General features: G+C 34.9%; 1 protein-coding gene across 1 annotated transcript in view; it reads right to left on the reverse strand.

The window, feature by feature from the left end:
• Positions 1–7,285: 7,285 nt before the first annotated feature.
• LOC107558807 (paired box protein Pax-3-like) overlaps positions 7,286–15,223 on the reverse strand; it is a 31,651-nt gene continuing 23,713 nt past the window's right edge. The window contains exons 5-8 of the mRNA XM_016242496.1: positions 7,916–8,115; positions 7,682–7,832; positions 7,410–7,600; positions 7,286–7,291 (exon numbers count right to left, since the gene is read on the reverse strand). Coding sequence (XP_016097982.1) covers positions 7,286–7,291; positions 7,410–7,600; positions 7,682–7,832; positions 7,916–8,115 — 548 coding nt within the window. The remainder of the gene's footprint in view (positions 7,292–7,409; positions 7,601–7,681; positions 7,833–7,915; positions 8,116–15,223) is intronic.

The following is a 15,223-nucleotide window of genomic DNA, read 5'->3' on the forward strand; positions in this document are numbered from 1 at the left end:
GGATCGCGAGCCTGGCCGCTCTCATCAAACGCAGCCAGGCGAGAGCGGAGCGTGCGCAGCGAGAGCTCGCAGTGATGACAATCAGCTGCTCGAAAGCTGACCGTGCATGCTTCGCTCCTAAACAAACGACACACAAATCGTGTGTATCCCCTGCCGCCAGATATCGTGGGCAGGGAGAAACACAGCGTTTGTAATGCCGTTCGCTCGCCATAGACTTTCTCATTGTTTGTCTGAGTGCTTGTGCGGACAGACAACAGTAAATAGACAGACACATACACAGAGCGCTACTGAAGGGCAGAAGCCGATTTGCGCCCGGCCGGATGCACTTTTATGCTTTCTGGTGCTTACGTCACCCTGCTCGTGACGTCTCGCTGCTCCATTGGACGGATTTGACACGTGCTTCAGAACGCGGTCACGCAAGGGCGTTCCCAAAGCGAATCTCGACGCAGCTCGAGTTCCTGAAGGGGAACTATAGTTTAGCAACTATAGCTCTGGACAATCTACAGAGTGTTAAAGTAACACTGAAGCCGAGTTAACATTAATGGGATAATTAAGCGATTAATTAATTGATGAAGGAGCATTAGTAAAGAAAACCCGCTGTTAACAAAGTTGAAGATGAACAACTACTGCTCAGGCTTTTCGACATGAAAACGTATCACATAATCCTGGTAACTCTGCTTCAGTGTTACTTTAACACTCTGTAGATTGGGACAATATGTACTCTGAGCAGAGTTGATTTAACTCTGGGGATTTTGCTGTGTATTTTGACCAACAAGCTGTTAACCAAGTGTTCAGTCTTATACTTTTCAGATTCAAAATAGACCAATCTGACTTTAAAAAGTTATGACCAGCCTTGAAAAACAAATTAGCTTGACTAACTTGTAAGACTAGCAGCAGTTTATGTAACCAGCCACTGAATGTGACTTTGAGACTGAGCACAAAGATGAATGTTTCTCTGTATCTCTTTATTTACCTTTAGTTTCACTGAAGAGTGCACATTTCACTGAAGCTGTTTTTTTAACCTTTGGTTGATATAAGCTGCGGTGTATTCCAGAAAGCAATGTTAACTTACCGTCACATACACCCTGAACTCTCAGTTGATTAACCCAAACATTTCTTACTGAGATATGCTGGTTTCAAAAATGGGAGTATGTTCACGGTTAACACACAACACATTCTCAACAGAGCGATAAATCGACAAGTCAATATGGAAATGGAAAAAGTGTGCCATACTGCTTCTTTTTCTTTTGTTCAATGGCCATTTACATACCTATTGCATATAGCCACCTAATTGGTGGTTGTGCAATCATTTTTCAAACTTTTCATTTTATCTTTAATCTTTAATCACTGGGAATGAGAATTATATTGTTTGTTTGATGCTGATTAATAATAATAATTTTTTTTTAATTCCACACTTATAATATTGCATTTGGCCGTTATTCTCTACACATCAATAGAGAGACACTAGATTATTAATCTTTGCAAACTGCTCTTCCAGATGTGCAGAAGCATTTGAGGCCCCACTCCATATCCACTGGCACCTGATCGCCTTGAATACACAGAAGAAAAAGGCAGAAGATGAACAGCCTCAGTGGCACAGGCGCCTAAATTAACCTGATAAATAAAAGAACAGAAACAACAAAACAGAAAAACAAAGACAAAATAATAATAATAATACATTTATTTTATATAGTGCCTTTAAAAGTTGCTTTCCAAGAAAGCTTACATAAAGGGAAACACAACAATATAAGACAATATACTATAAATTCAACAAAAAATAAATCACAAAACAATACAATAAAAAAACGAATCAAATAAAAGCATTCCTGAAAAAGAATATTGTAAGAAAAGTTTTAAAAGCAGCTAAAGAATTAGCGTCCCTAATGTCAATTGGGAGAGAATATCACAGTTTTGGAGCATACGTTGAAAAGGCCCTGTCCCCCCTGGATCGTAACCGTTAGACAGTGCGCGTCTATGGGAGTGTTTCCTTTTCCTTTACAAGCATAACACTGATTCTCACTCACACAGCGGTACACTCTTAAAAATAAAGGTGCTTCAAAAGGTTCTTCAAGTGATGCCATAGAAGAACCATTTTTGGTTCCACAAAGAACCGTTCAGTCAAAGGATCTCTTTCTTACCTTTTTATAATCTGAAGAACCTTCTTTCGCTACAAAGAACCTTTTGTGAAACAGAAAGCTTCTTCAGATGTTAAAGGTTCTTTATGCAACCATTTAGACAAAAAAGGTTCTTCTACGGCATCATGAAGCACCTTTATTTTTAAGAGTGTACTCCCAAAATCACTGTGTATGATATGAGTCTTGAATGTGACTGACCAATGCTGTTTCTTGTTCCAAGTGATGAATGAATGAAGAGAAAGAGAAAGTAGGTTTATTCTAGTCTGCACCAGCCCTCTTCTTAAAAAGAATGCAGAATCACTGACTCCCCAAATAATGCCAGTGGCATTTTGTGTTTGTATGGCACTTAAAAAGAACCAGTTATTAAATGATATGATATATTTCAAAATGTTTATGGACTTTATGTATGTGCAATTAAAGGAATGAAAATGCAAAGTAGTATTATTGTAGGATTGATTAGAGTTTTTGTAAAGGATGTTTTGATGGTAGAGTTGCAGGTGTAATTACACACCAGTAGAGGGAATCATTGCGATGGAAATACATCAGCAGATATCCGAGGGTGCACAGCAGTTCTGTGCATGAATGTAAAATATAGAATGAGAGGGAAAAACTACAAATTTAGATCAGTGTATGTGTATCTACAGTTTAAAGTAGTCTTAAACTGTACTAAATATTGCAGAGCCAATGGAGATTTTATTTGAATTGATTTTCAATTGGTGGAGAAGAAATTAACAAGCTGGTCATATTTTGTTTAAAACATAAGCTACATGATATTAACTGTTATATGAAATCAATATCTCGCTCACAATCTCAGCTGTGACTCTTGTCTATGCGATATTGATTATTTGAATGAAAAAAACTACACTAATGTGTATGAAGGACCAAACCTGCAGAAATTAAAAAATAAATAAATACATGCATACATAAATACATAAATATATTAATTAAATATAAAAATAAATGAGAAAAATACAAATGAAAAAGAATAAAAATGTAAAAAATAAATACATAAATAATATAATACATAAAGGAAAAATGCATAATGGAAAAAAGTAATAACATTTTATTACAAATGAACTATATTTGTTTTTATCAAGTCATTTATTTCTTTATTTTCCTGTTATTTTATTTATCGATCTATCTATCTATCTATCGATCTATCTATCTATCTATCTATCTATCTATCTATCTATCTATCTATCTATCTATCTATCTATCTATCTATCTATCTATCTATCTATCTATCTATCTATCTATCTGTCTGTCTGTCTGTCTGTCTGTCTATCTGTCTGTCTGTCTGTCTATCTATCTATCATTTATCTATCTATCTATCAATCTATCTATCTATCTATCTATCTATCTATCTATCTATCTGTCATCAATCTATCAGTCTATCTATCTATAATTTATCTATCTATCAATCTAAATATCTGTCTATCTGTCTAGCTATCATTTATCTATCTATATCTATCCATCCATCTATCCATCCATCCATCCATCCATCTATCTATTCATTTCTGCAGGTTTGGTCCTCCATAAATGTGTCACATAATTTTGAAAATGTTACAGTGAACTGATGCTCAAATTTCTGAGCATAATCAAGTCAAGACACATGTTTGAGGATCAGATGAAAAACAGATCAGACTGTAGTTTTATTTTCATCTGTCTCTCTGTGTGATGAACACGTGCCGGACCTGTGACCTTTGCACTTTGACCCCTCAGATGATGGAGCAGGGTGAAGGAGAGGTCGCTGTTTGAAGGTTGGTATTTACAGAGGAAGACAGAGGGTCAAAAGAAGAGAGAGAGAGAGAGAGAAAGAAAGAAGGAAAGAGTGACATAAAATAGCATCTGTCTCCCTGTCTGTTATTCTAGAGGTGTATGAGGAGGTTTTCAGTGTTCGCTAGGGCACAGGTGAAGCGTTTGATCGGCTGAGGAGGAACAGAGACGTGAATCCTCCTGGAAAGTGTGACGCGTTAGCTGTGACTGCAGACAGATGTGTGAGAGATCACACCCCTGTGCTAAATTCTGTTGTTTTTATGTAAAAATGAGTTATAATGACCACAGACTAGTATTATTTCAGTATTAATGACACAGTTATGATTTTTATTAATATTTTTAATTACTTTTTATATTTTGTGTTTTCTTTTTAATTTTAGGTACATTTTTGTTATTTTTTTATTTTTTTAATATGTCTATAAAGTTTTTATTTGTTATTTTAGTACCATTTTAGTATTAAGTTAAACTAAATTAAAAATAAAAATGCAACCAGCTGAAATAAAATAAGTTTAGGAATATTATTAATCATTAATAAAATTAAATATTTGATTATTTTAATTGTTATATTTATATTTAAAATGTAAGTTTATTTTAGTTTTTTTTATGGTTTTAGCTTTAGGTTTAGTTAACATCTAATTCAAAACCTAAACTTCATGTTAAACTCAAAACATTCATGCTAACCCTAAAAACTTTTTTTTTAAATTTTTTTTATTAACTTTATAAATAAATGTAGCAATTGCCAACATCTGCAGAAGCTTCCAAATTAAGGTTTTGTTCCTAAATTTATATAGCTCAGTACATACACACACAAACAAGGTTTATTATCTTACAATGAATGATTTAATTGGGCAAAATATCTGGAGGATACAGATATACATTCACACACACATACAAAATAAATTAATACAAAACATCCAGAGCTGTTGTGGCTGTATTAACAGGATTTTTTAGCACATTTAGTTTTTTACCTTCTCTTGGCAGGAAAAACAACATTAGGAAGGTTTTAAGTGTTATTGGGGATGACCAAATTTATATTGCAGTCTTAAAACATATCAGATCATATCAAATGCTAAAAATAAAAAGTCCTTTTCACAGTGCACCTTTTAACACAGCACCGCTATAGGAATTATTTCATGAGATGTAAACTCAAAGTATAATTTTGAACTCCCAAGTTCCCAAATACTGTATAATTTTCCAGTCGTCCCTCATTTAAAAAATCAAAAACATCATTCAGATGTCAAGGAATGCATGAGAAAAGTTCATTGTCAACTATAAAACATTTGTCTTTTATTTACAGTCCAGCGCTTTCGTCTGGCCTCACAAAACGGCTCTCAGTGGCTGCGAATGTCTCGTATGAATATGGCCATTTCTCATATTGCACTTCAACATGTTTCTCAGTGAAAAACATCTCCTTTTTGTTTTGATTCAGCGTGTCTTGCTGTGTTTCTGGGATTGTGGATCATTCTGCTGGAAGGGCTTTTGAAGAAGAGTTCAAGGCGATGTTTGAGATCTTTTGATCTGCCGGCTGTGCCATCCAGTTTTGGCCAAGAGTTTTGTATCTCCGTCTGCATTTCTCTTCTGTAGAAAACCATTCTTCCGGGACTTTGGGACTTTATGTCAACACTCCTTGGGACAGTTGAGCTGCACGACCCGTTCAGGCGATTTCAGGCTTCAGATAATGAAAGGAATCTGGAAGAAATTCAGATGTAAAGAGCATAATTTATTAATAATGTTAAATGATTTCACATTTAATATGCGTCTTAATAGTAATATTTGTTCCGATAATGTTTGCATGACTTATTGCAGCCGTTGAACTCCAAAAGAAAGCATGTGCCGTCCATTTGACACAGCAATCAGCCTGGCAAACGCTGAGCCTCTTTTAAGAAGGACTCATTAAAGAGCTGCTGTTTTTGTGCAGCGTCCATTTCATCTGAGCATAACTGTACGAGCTGTGGATAGTGAGTTAGACAAGCGCAGCTGCTTCTCATCATGATCCTGCCACAGGAGATTAGGATCCAACCATGACCTTCGCACACACACACAAATCCGCTCCAGATATTACAGTATCAGACCTCTGCAAGTCACATATACTGCAGCCAGCCTCTGATGTGTGTGTGAAGCCTTTTACCCTGTTATTATTTGTTCAGGTCATGAACAAACCTCATTTTGGAGTGGAATCACCTCAGATTGAAGTCATTCACAAAATTGTAATGATTAACTTAGTGATGACTTGTAGCAATGTATTTTGTGTCTCGCAGCTGTAAACACAGATACGAAATATATAACCTGTTGGCTATTTTTTTAATGCAATATTAGCGATCAGAGAGTAAACTGTTGTTGAGTTTCCTGACAGACATTATTATAAATGTTATTTAATTTAGTTTGATCATTATGCTAAATTTAGAGGCTTATTTTGAGATTGTTAGTGTAAATTATTAGAATTTATTGACAGCTGTAAACTGTTGCAATGAGTGATTATTATAAAATATATATATGATATTACTTAATTGTATTATATATTTAGTTTTTTATATTGTAATATATAAATACAATTATATAAAAATATATACAATATATAAATATGTAACTATATACAAATATTAATAAATTTGGTACAGTATTCACAAAATGTAATAATACCGGGCAAAGCTGTTTTTAAGAGCTGCTGGTAATCAGCTTATAGGTATTAAAACAACTTTATATAGTGAAATTTTTTTATTTATATATAATTTTATTTTATAATATATTTATTTTATACATATTTTAATATATGAATATATAAATACAATTGAATTTTAATATATATATTAATATTTAACTATATTAATATTATTAATATATTATTATTATTATTAGTGCTGTCAAATGATTCATCGCGATTAATTACATCCAAAACAAATGTTTTTGTTTACATAATATATGTGTGTGTAATATGTATATTTATTATGTATATATAAATACACACACATGCATGTATATATTAAAAGATATATATGTTATGTTTATATATTAAATATATTTATATATGATATCAATTATATAAATATAAATATATACATGTAAATACTTTCAAAATATATGCTGTATGTGTGTGTATTTATATATACATAATAAATATACACACACACATATATTATGTAAACACATTTTTTTATTTTGGATGCAATTAATCGGGATTAATCGTTTGACAGCGCTAATTATTATTAATATTTAACTATAATGATAATAATAATTACATGATTTTATGTTAAATGTGCATTTGTGACGCTGAACACTTGCCTTCTAGACTTCTGTGATAAGTGTGTTACCGTATGCAAAATGATGGACAAGTTGACATTATTTTCTGTGGTAATCAACATCAGGCCATTGATGCTTTACTCCTATGCAGTTTCAAGTTCAGACTTACTTATTTGTTTAAGCCATGTGACAAACAAAGCCTCACTGTCTCATAACTGAGCATTATTAAAGCAGTTTAAAACAATTGAATGTCTTTATTACCTGAGAAGACAGTCCATTATTGATGGCAGAGCTGGCGTGACTGTTATGAGGTCCAAATGTATCTGAATATCCTGTGTAACCATGGCGACTGGAGAGACAGTAGGAAGCCCCGCCCTCCTGCCCCGCCCCTCCAGCACTCTGATGGCCTGCAGGCAGCGGGAGCGGCTGAGGTCTGTGTACAGTACTCGAATCTGAGAACACAAACACTCATTAATAGAATCTATCCGGAAACATTTTATATGTCAAAGTGAATTTAAATACAACATGTTTACCTTGAGAAAGGCCAGCGGGTGGGTACAGGCTCTCTGACAGCTGATACGGGGCCACATGTGAAAAACCACCAGGGATCAGGTGATTGAACGGCATGAGCTGATTGGCTCCCGCTTGCTTCCTCCAACGAGCTCGTCTATTACTGAACCACACCTGAGAAAAGACAAATGTAGGCATGTAATGAAAGTTTTTGGTTTTGTCTGTTGTTTTGGAATGTGTATGGGGTGTATTTGTACCTGCACTCGTGCCTCTGTGAGTTTGGCTCTCTGAGCGAGCTCTTCTCTGGTGTAGATATCAGGGTAATGCGTGCGTTCGAAAGCTCTCTCCAGCTCCTCCAGCTGTTCGGCCGTGAATGTCGTTCGACTGCGACGCTGTTTCCTTTTCAGAGGCAGATCGGGCTCCGATTCCACATCTGAACCTTCATCAGATGGACTCGCTGAAACACACACACATGCCAAAGAATGAAATTAGAATTTTTTTATACATTATATGCATGTGTATATATATATAAATAAATGAATAAATAAATAAATATACACTCTTAAAAATGCTAGGTTAAATACAACCCAGTGCTGGGTAAAATAGGGACAAACCCAGCAATTGGGCTGTTTTGACCCAGCGGCCGGTTTACTACCCAGAAGGTTGTGTTAAACATTTAACCAAACCGCTGGGTCAAAACAACCCAATTGCTGGGTTTGTCCCTAATTTACCCAGCACTGGGTTGTATTTAACCCAGCATTTTTTAGAGTGTACATATATATAAATTAATAAAAATATCTTTCTTATAAATAAATAAATAAACAAAAAAAAAAATATATATATATATATACAAAATATTTATTTATTTATTCTTTTTTTTTATTGGATTCGTTTTTTTTCTAATATTTTGGCACTGGGTTGTATTTAACGTAGCATTTTTTAGAGTGTACATATATATAAATTAATAAAAATATCTTTCTTATAAATAAATAAATAAACAAAAAAAAAAATATATATATATATATACAAAATATTTATTTATTTATTCTTTTTTTTTATTGGATTCGTTTTTTTTCTAATATTTTGGAAACAGTTTATCAGATGGTCTCACTGAAACACAGATGCAAAGAATAACAGAATCGTTTTCCACACTTTATGATTGTTTTTTTAATTATGTAATTAAGATATAAAAATTTTCTTTTTATAAGTTTATTCAGAAAATGGTATCTTGTAGATATTATTTTTATACATTATATAATTTTCTAAATATCTAAATATGTACTATTAATATAATGTAAGAAAATAAAATATCTAAAAATATATATCGTATTTAAATTATTTATAAGGTATATTTTAAGATTTTAAATATATTTGGAACTGTATTTAATTTTATATAATATATATATAATGTAATACATATTTTATATATTATATAATGTTTATATATGTATATATAATTTTATATAGATTAAAAAATTGGATTATGTTTTGTCTGGTATTTTGGAAACGGTAGTGGTTAATGGCAAACCCCAACTTAAACAATTGTGTGTGTCATAAACCTAGAAAATACACACAAATATGAACAAGCAGAAGCACAGAAGATGCTCCTCAATTTGTAGAAGTACCAAACAAACATGTTTTAGCAGCTTTTACTAAATTTTTTTTTGTGTGTGTGTGTGTGTGAAGAGAATTTGATGTGCTTCTTCACATCTTTTCTTGAAAGGCTTCAGAGCCAGGCTTATTTTTGTGTCACACAGTAATTCCTTATCTGTTTTTTCTCTCTCTCTCTCCATTTTGCCTCAGTATCTAAAAAGACCACAGAGCAACAGTCAAAGAATTAAGCACAAACAGAGAGAGCTGCAGGAGGGAATATAAAATGCACAAGTGCAAATTGTTAAAAAAAAAAAACAGGATGAAAGAGATATACAGCGGAGGAGAAAAGAAAGAGGCAATGTGCTGAAATATCATAAAATTAAATGGAAAAAAGAAGAAAACCTATAAAAGAAACACACAAATAAATAAATAAAACCCAAATCATTAATATAATAAAACATGACATATTTCCTCATAAACAAGCTTTTGTTTTTCTTGTTTAAAACAGAAATGTACTTATGAGGACTCAATGAGAACTATGGGAAATTCCTACAATTTCACAGGGATTTGGTTGAAGGAACACTGAAGCATGTGTTGTTGTGAATGTTGTGACATTCCAGACAGAGAAGCTGGGAACTATATATTCATGGTCCTGGAATTAAAGGAAATTCATATCTAGTGATTTTTTATTCTACAGAAATTGAGCTATTTGTGCATCTCTCTCTCTCTCTCTTATTCTGTCTTCCCTTCAGTCTTTGTTGGATCGATTTGCACGCTCCATCTGTGGAATCCGTCATGACGGCCGGGGCTCTCAGTGGAGGCCGTCACCTGCCCTGGAGGGGGTGTAAGAGGCATCAAGAAGGCCAAAGGTGGGTGGGTGGCAGGGCAGAAAGGGAAAAGGGTGGGCCGGGTAGTTCAAGTGCTCAATCTCTTCAAAACCCCATTTAGAAAAAGCGCAGAACACCTGTAACTTGGGATGTGGACACTGCTCTGAATAATGAGTCATCTGTGGCTTTTCTTTTACTGTGTGTGCACTCACATAACTAACTTTCAAGGGATGGTTCAACCAAAGTTTTATCATCATATACTCATTTGTGTTCTCATTTGTGAAAGCATGCAAGATTCTGTTTTCCTTACGATGAAAACAGTAATCTGTGATTATTAAATTTATGAGTTATTTCTAAGTAATCTAACCCTTAAATAAACCCTTAGGTTTTGCTGGTGTAACCTAATGCGTTTAGGGTGATTCTGTGAATATATATTATATATTAAGTTTTATATTTTATTAATTATATCTTTAATTTTTTTTTACTACATTTTAGGTTAAAACTACGAAGCTCAACTAGGTGGCTGCGATCTTCTGTGCTTATTTTTAATTAATTTTTTACTATGTTTGTCTATGTAAATATGCTCTAGACACGACTGATATTAAACAGCTTTGGTTCTCACATCATTAAAAGGGATCACAATGTGGCAAGTTTTAAAAAAAAATGCAATCTCAAATAAGATATGACGCCAGAATCAGTAAAAAACGACTTGTGAATGAATTTGTGAATCTATTATATGACTTACTGTAAGAAAATATGAAATATAGTGCACATGTTATATGGACTACTTTTATGGTGCTTTTTTGTCAATTTAGGCAACTTGACAGATGCAGGTTTTTGTCGCTGTATGGAAAAGTGTTTTCACAAGAAAGAAAATACAGGATCGGAAAAATACAAGGATGAGTAAATATGGTCAAAATGTTCTTTTTTGACATCTGATGATCTAGTAGCCAATACCGTTAAATTTAGTTTTGTTGGTGTAACTTAATGTATTTAGGGTGATTCGGGTGACTATAAATTCTAATATTCTATTCTATACTAAGTTATTATATTAATTATGTTTTTGACTTTAATGAAATCTTGAATTTAGAGGTAACCACATTTTAGGTTCTTCTGTGCTGTTTTTTAATTACATTTTTTAATATGTAAATATGCTCTAGAAACGATTGATAATCAGACCGCTTTGGTTCTCATGTCGAGCAAAGTTCGAAAAATCTCAAACGAGATTTGACACCAGAAGAGATTGAGCAATGACATCAAGTTCTTCACAAAAATCTATCCTATGACTTCAGGAGACTTGAAATGTATTTGCATGGACTACTTTTGATACTTTTATGGTGCTTTTTGTCATTTTAGGAGCTTGAAAATTGTATGGAAAAAATGGTATCGGTGTTCATTTTTGACATCTGATGATCTGGAAGCAAACAAGTCAGCATTGCATTTTTATATTTTTGATGAATGAACGAGAATCAAGGCAAGTGAATAAACAGAACCAAAGAGCAAATAGTAGACACAAGTTTAATTCGGGCAGGAGAATACAGACCACAGGCTTCTAAACATACACAACCAAAACCCAAACGTCATGGAAATGGAACCGCTGGAGAATCTAGAGATATTCTGCCTTCTGTAAATACACAGAGTGTGTATGTGTGTGTGTGTGTGTGTGTGTTTTCAGGTCTTTGGCATGTTTAGCGTGTAGTGTGCATGAGTATGTGTTTTAAGATATTTTAGCTCTCCGCTATGTAAACGGTGCGGTCACTAAAAGCATCTCCATCCGCCGTTTCTCTTAAGCTCTGGGCCCTCATTGCTTAAATTTAATATTTGGAGGCGAAATATCACCCTGAGCCTATTTACCTCATGCGTTCATGTACACAGAATCCACCTAAGGAGTTTCATTAATACTGCGGGATGGCGAGCGCATATCCAGCAGGCTTTTGCACTTAAGTTTTGGTTGGGGGCAAGCGGCAGAGGTCCAAGATAAAACCATATGTGCGTGTGTAGAGTTAGTCTGTGTGTGTGTGTGTGTGTGTGTGTGTGAGAGAGAGCGATTCTCTAGGGGGCAGGTAATGAAGAGAGCTAATTGACCCAATGACATGCCCCCTCGCCATCAAAAACAGCCAAAAAAGAAAGACAAAGACACGAACAAAAGAAAGCTTGGGAACAAATGCAGCGTCTCGGACAGGGGAGAGCGTGGCGGGTCCTTTTCAGCGCCGAGGTTGGCTGAGTGACTGCCCGACTACATTAAGCAGTACATAGAGAACTAACAGATGCCGGAGACAGAAAGGATGAGTGACAGCTCGTGGGCCCATCTGCCCCCCAGCGTTTAGGAACAGAGAGAAACAGAGGAAGGACTTGACTTGCTAAAGAGCAACTGTGACCCTCGCAGCTGCCCTCAAACAACCACACGTTCCAGCTCGAAACCAAATGTGCTCTTGGTCTGTTTAGCCTCTTTCGCTTTGCTCTCGAGTCACTTTTGATACGTTTTTTTGGTTGTGTGGCTTTTGTAAAAGAAGCTAGTGTGTGAAACAGCATGCAGTATGCAACTATAAACATTTCAAAGTAGAATGGTGCACGATATGGCTTCATCACACTTGGCTTCAAGTAATTAATTAGAGATGATTATTTTGCATTTTTAATCCAAGTTTCTGTAGAAATGCTTTAGCTTATACTACCGTTCAAAAATGAAATGGAATGAATACTTTTATTCAGCAAGGATGCATTAAACTGATCAAAAGTACAGTAAAGACTCATATTACAAAATATTTCTGTTGCAAATAAATGCTGTTCTTTTGAACCTTCTATTCATCAAATAATTATCATAGAAAATAAAAATTATCGTAGTTTCCATAAAGTTTTCCGTAGTTTCTTGAGCAGCAAATCAGCATATTAGAATGATTTCTGAAGGATCATGTGACACTGAAGACTGGAGTAATGATGCTGAAAATTCAGCTTTGCATAAATTACATTTTAAAACATATTCAAATAGAAATGTTATTTTAAATTGTAATAATATTACTGTTTTTACTGTATTTTTTTATCAAATAAATGCAGCCTTGGTGAGCATAAGAGATTTCTTTTGAAAACATAAAAAAAATGCTTTTGAACAGCAATGTATGTCAGTATGATCAGAAAATAAGTCAAGAATAAGATCGCCATTAATATATCATACTGGAGATGGAATATCAGGTCAATGCATTGAATTGTATATAGTATTTCTTACATTGTATATATTGCATATTTTGGCAATTGTGCTGATCATTTTGTGCATACAGAAAATTTGCATACTATACACTTACTACAGAAATAGTACTAGATTAATATGCTAGTATGTACATAGTGTGCCGTTAGTGCCTTTATGCTGAAGGGAATAGGAGTTAAAACAGGAAGTGGTCACCTGTCACTCAACATACACCAGTGTGACCTTTGGTCACTGGAGGTCAAACACCAGTGACTTCGGACTGCTCTGTTTAACAAATGAAAACACATATTCAGAAAGTGTTTGTTGACCATCACCTAAAACAATGTGCCACTTTTTTTTTTTAAAGCAAACTAAGCAAGAAACTGCACTTTGTGACTGTGATTAGGTGAGTTGATTCATGTTTTCATACTTAAGTCCTATAGGCTCACTTATCAACTATCCAATAAAAAGCAGCCTCCCTGAACTCTCTCAGTGTTGTTTTCGTGCTGTCTGTGTCCTAACTGACACGCACACTGTAGTTTTGCCTTCAGGGCATGAACTCAAGCGGACACAGATTCCTAAGTCTGCTGACACTGAACGCTGGACACAATGGAGACAGTTTTGTTTGGGGGGTTTCCCCTCATTGTCCGTCCAACTGTACTCCTCTCTCTGTCTGTCGCACTCTGTGTCAGAAAAGGATGCAATGTATGCTTTAATATTTCATATACAATAAAAAACACTACTCTATATCAATCTGTTGTTTTTTATTCATAACCCGAGTCCAAATTTGCACCTGTAACTCCTCCTAGAGATTTTAAGGCCAAGTTTGTATTGACGAAGTTTCCTTTTGTAGGGTTTGGTGGTGCATTTGTGTTTTTGTGTTTATTTGTTGAATTACAAACTGCTCATGGACACCATCACGGCTGAGCCCTGCCCACAGAGCTCGTCACAGACAGACTGTGACATATCAGAACAGCTCCAAGACTCAGCATCCAAGGACGACTTTCTGGAAAACAGCCAGGGAAGCCAGGACAACATATCACAGCCACCAGAAACAACAGAGCCAGAGCCCTGCTCACCAGACACATTATCCCTCTCTCCAACATCTCCACTTCTAAGCTTCTCACAGAAAATGGAGGAACTGGTTTATGCTGGGACCAGACTCTCCCACTCTTTTGCTGCAAGCCCCCAGATATCAACTAAAAAACGGCGGGCCCCACAACCACCAAAGCCTGTGGGCCCAGCTCGTCTTCCTCCTCCTGTGAGAGCTCTCCGGCCGCTGCCACAACGCCAGGGCCCAAACCCTCCATCTGCTGTAGGTGAACCAAAAACAACTGATAACAGCTCCCAGTGATATGTGTTGGGTCCCCGCTATAATAGCAGCAACATTCACAAATGTTTACAGAACAAGCGGGAACCCAGTGTGTCTGTAGTTTTCTCTATTTCTGTTTTATCACGTGATAGAAAGTCTAAGGCCTTCTTAAGCCTTCTTAAGCATTTTTAAATGTTCAGAAAACAATCAAAAGTTACATTCCCATAATATTTGCAGAATGATCAAATAGAATGTTCTCTTCATGTTTTTTCTGTTCACAATAAAACATTTTTTAAAACTGGACATTTTAGAACGTACAGAGAACGCTTAGAAATACAATTTTAATAGCTTAATGGGAACATTAGCAAAAGATTCTTAGAACATGTTTTTATTAGCTTGGAAGTTTCTCTTAAACTTATGACCAAACATCTGGGTCCGTTAATAGAACGTTCATTCAAAGTAATCTGGTATGTTTTAGTATAACATTTAACATTTGTTGCACATTTGTCTAAGGTTCTTTTTAAACGTTACTACTTATAGTTTCAGATGGTTCAGAGAACATTCAGTTGTAACATTCCCATAATTTTTATGAAATGATCAAATAAAACTTTCTCTTAATGTTTTTTCTAATGTTCAGTTCACATAACCAAGAAAA

This window comes from Sinocyclocheilus grahami, unplaced genomic scaffold, assembly GCF_001515645.1.
Source record: "Sinocyclocheilus grahami isolate Dianchi unplaced genomic scaffold, SAMN03320097.WGS_v1.1 scaffold661.1, whole genome shotgun sequence".
Classification (NCBI taxonomy): Eukaryota; Metazoa; Chordata; class Actinopteri; order Cypriniformes; family Cyprinidae; genus Sinocyclocheilus; species Sinocyclocheilus grahami.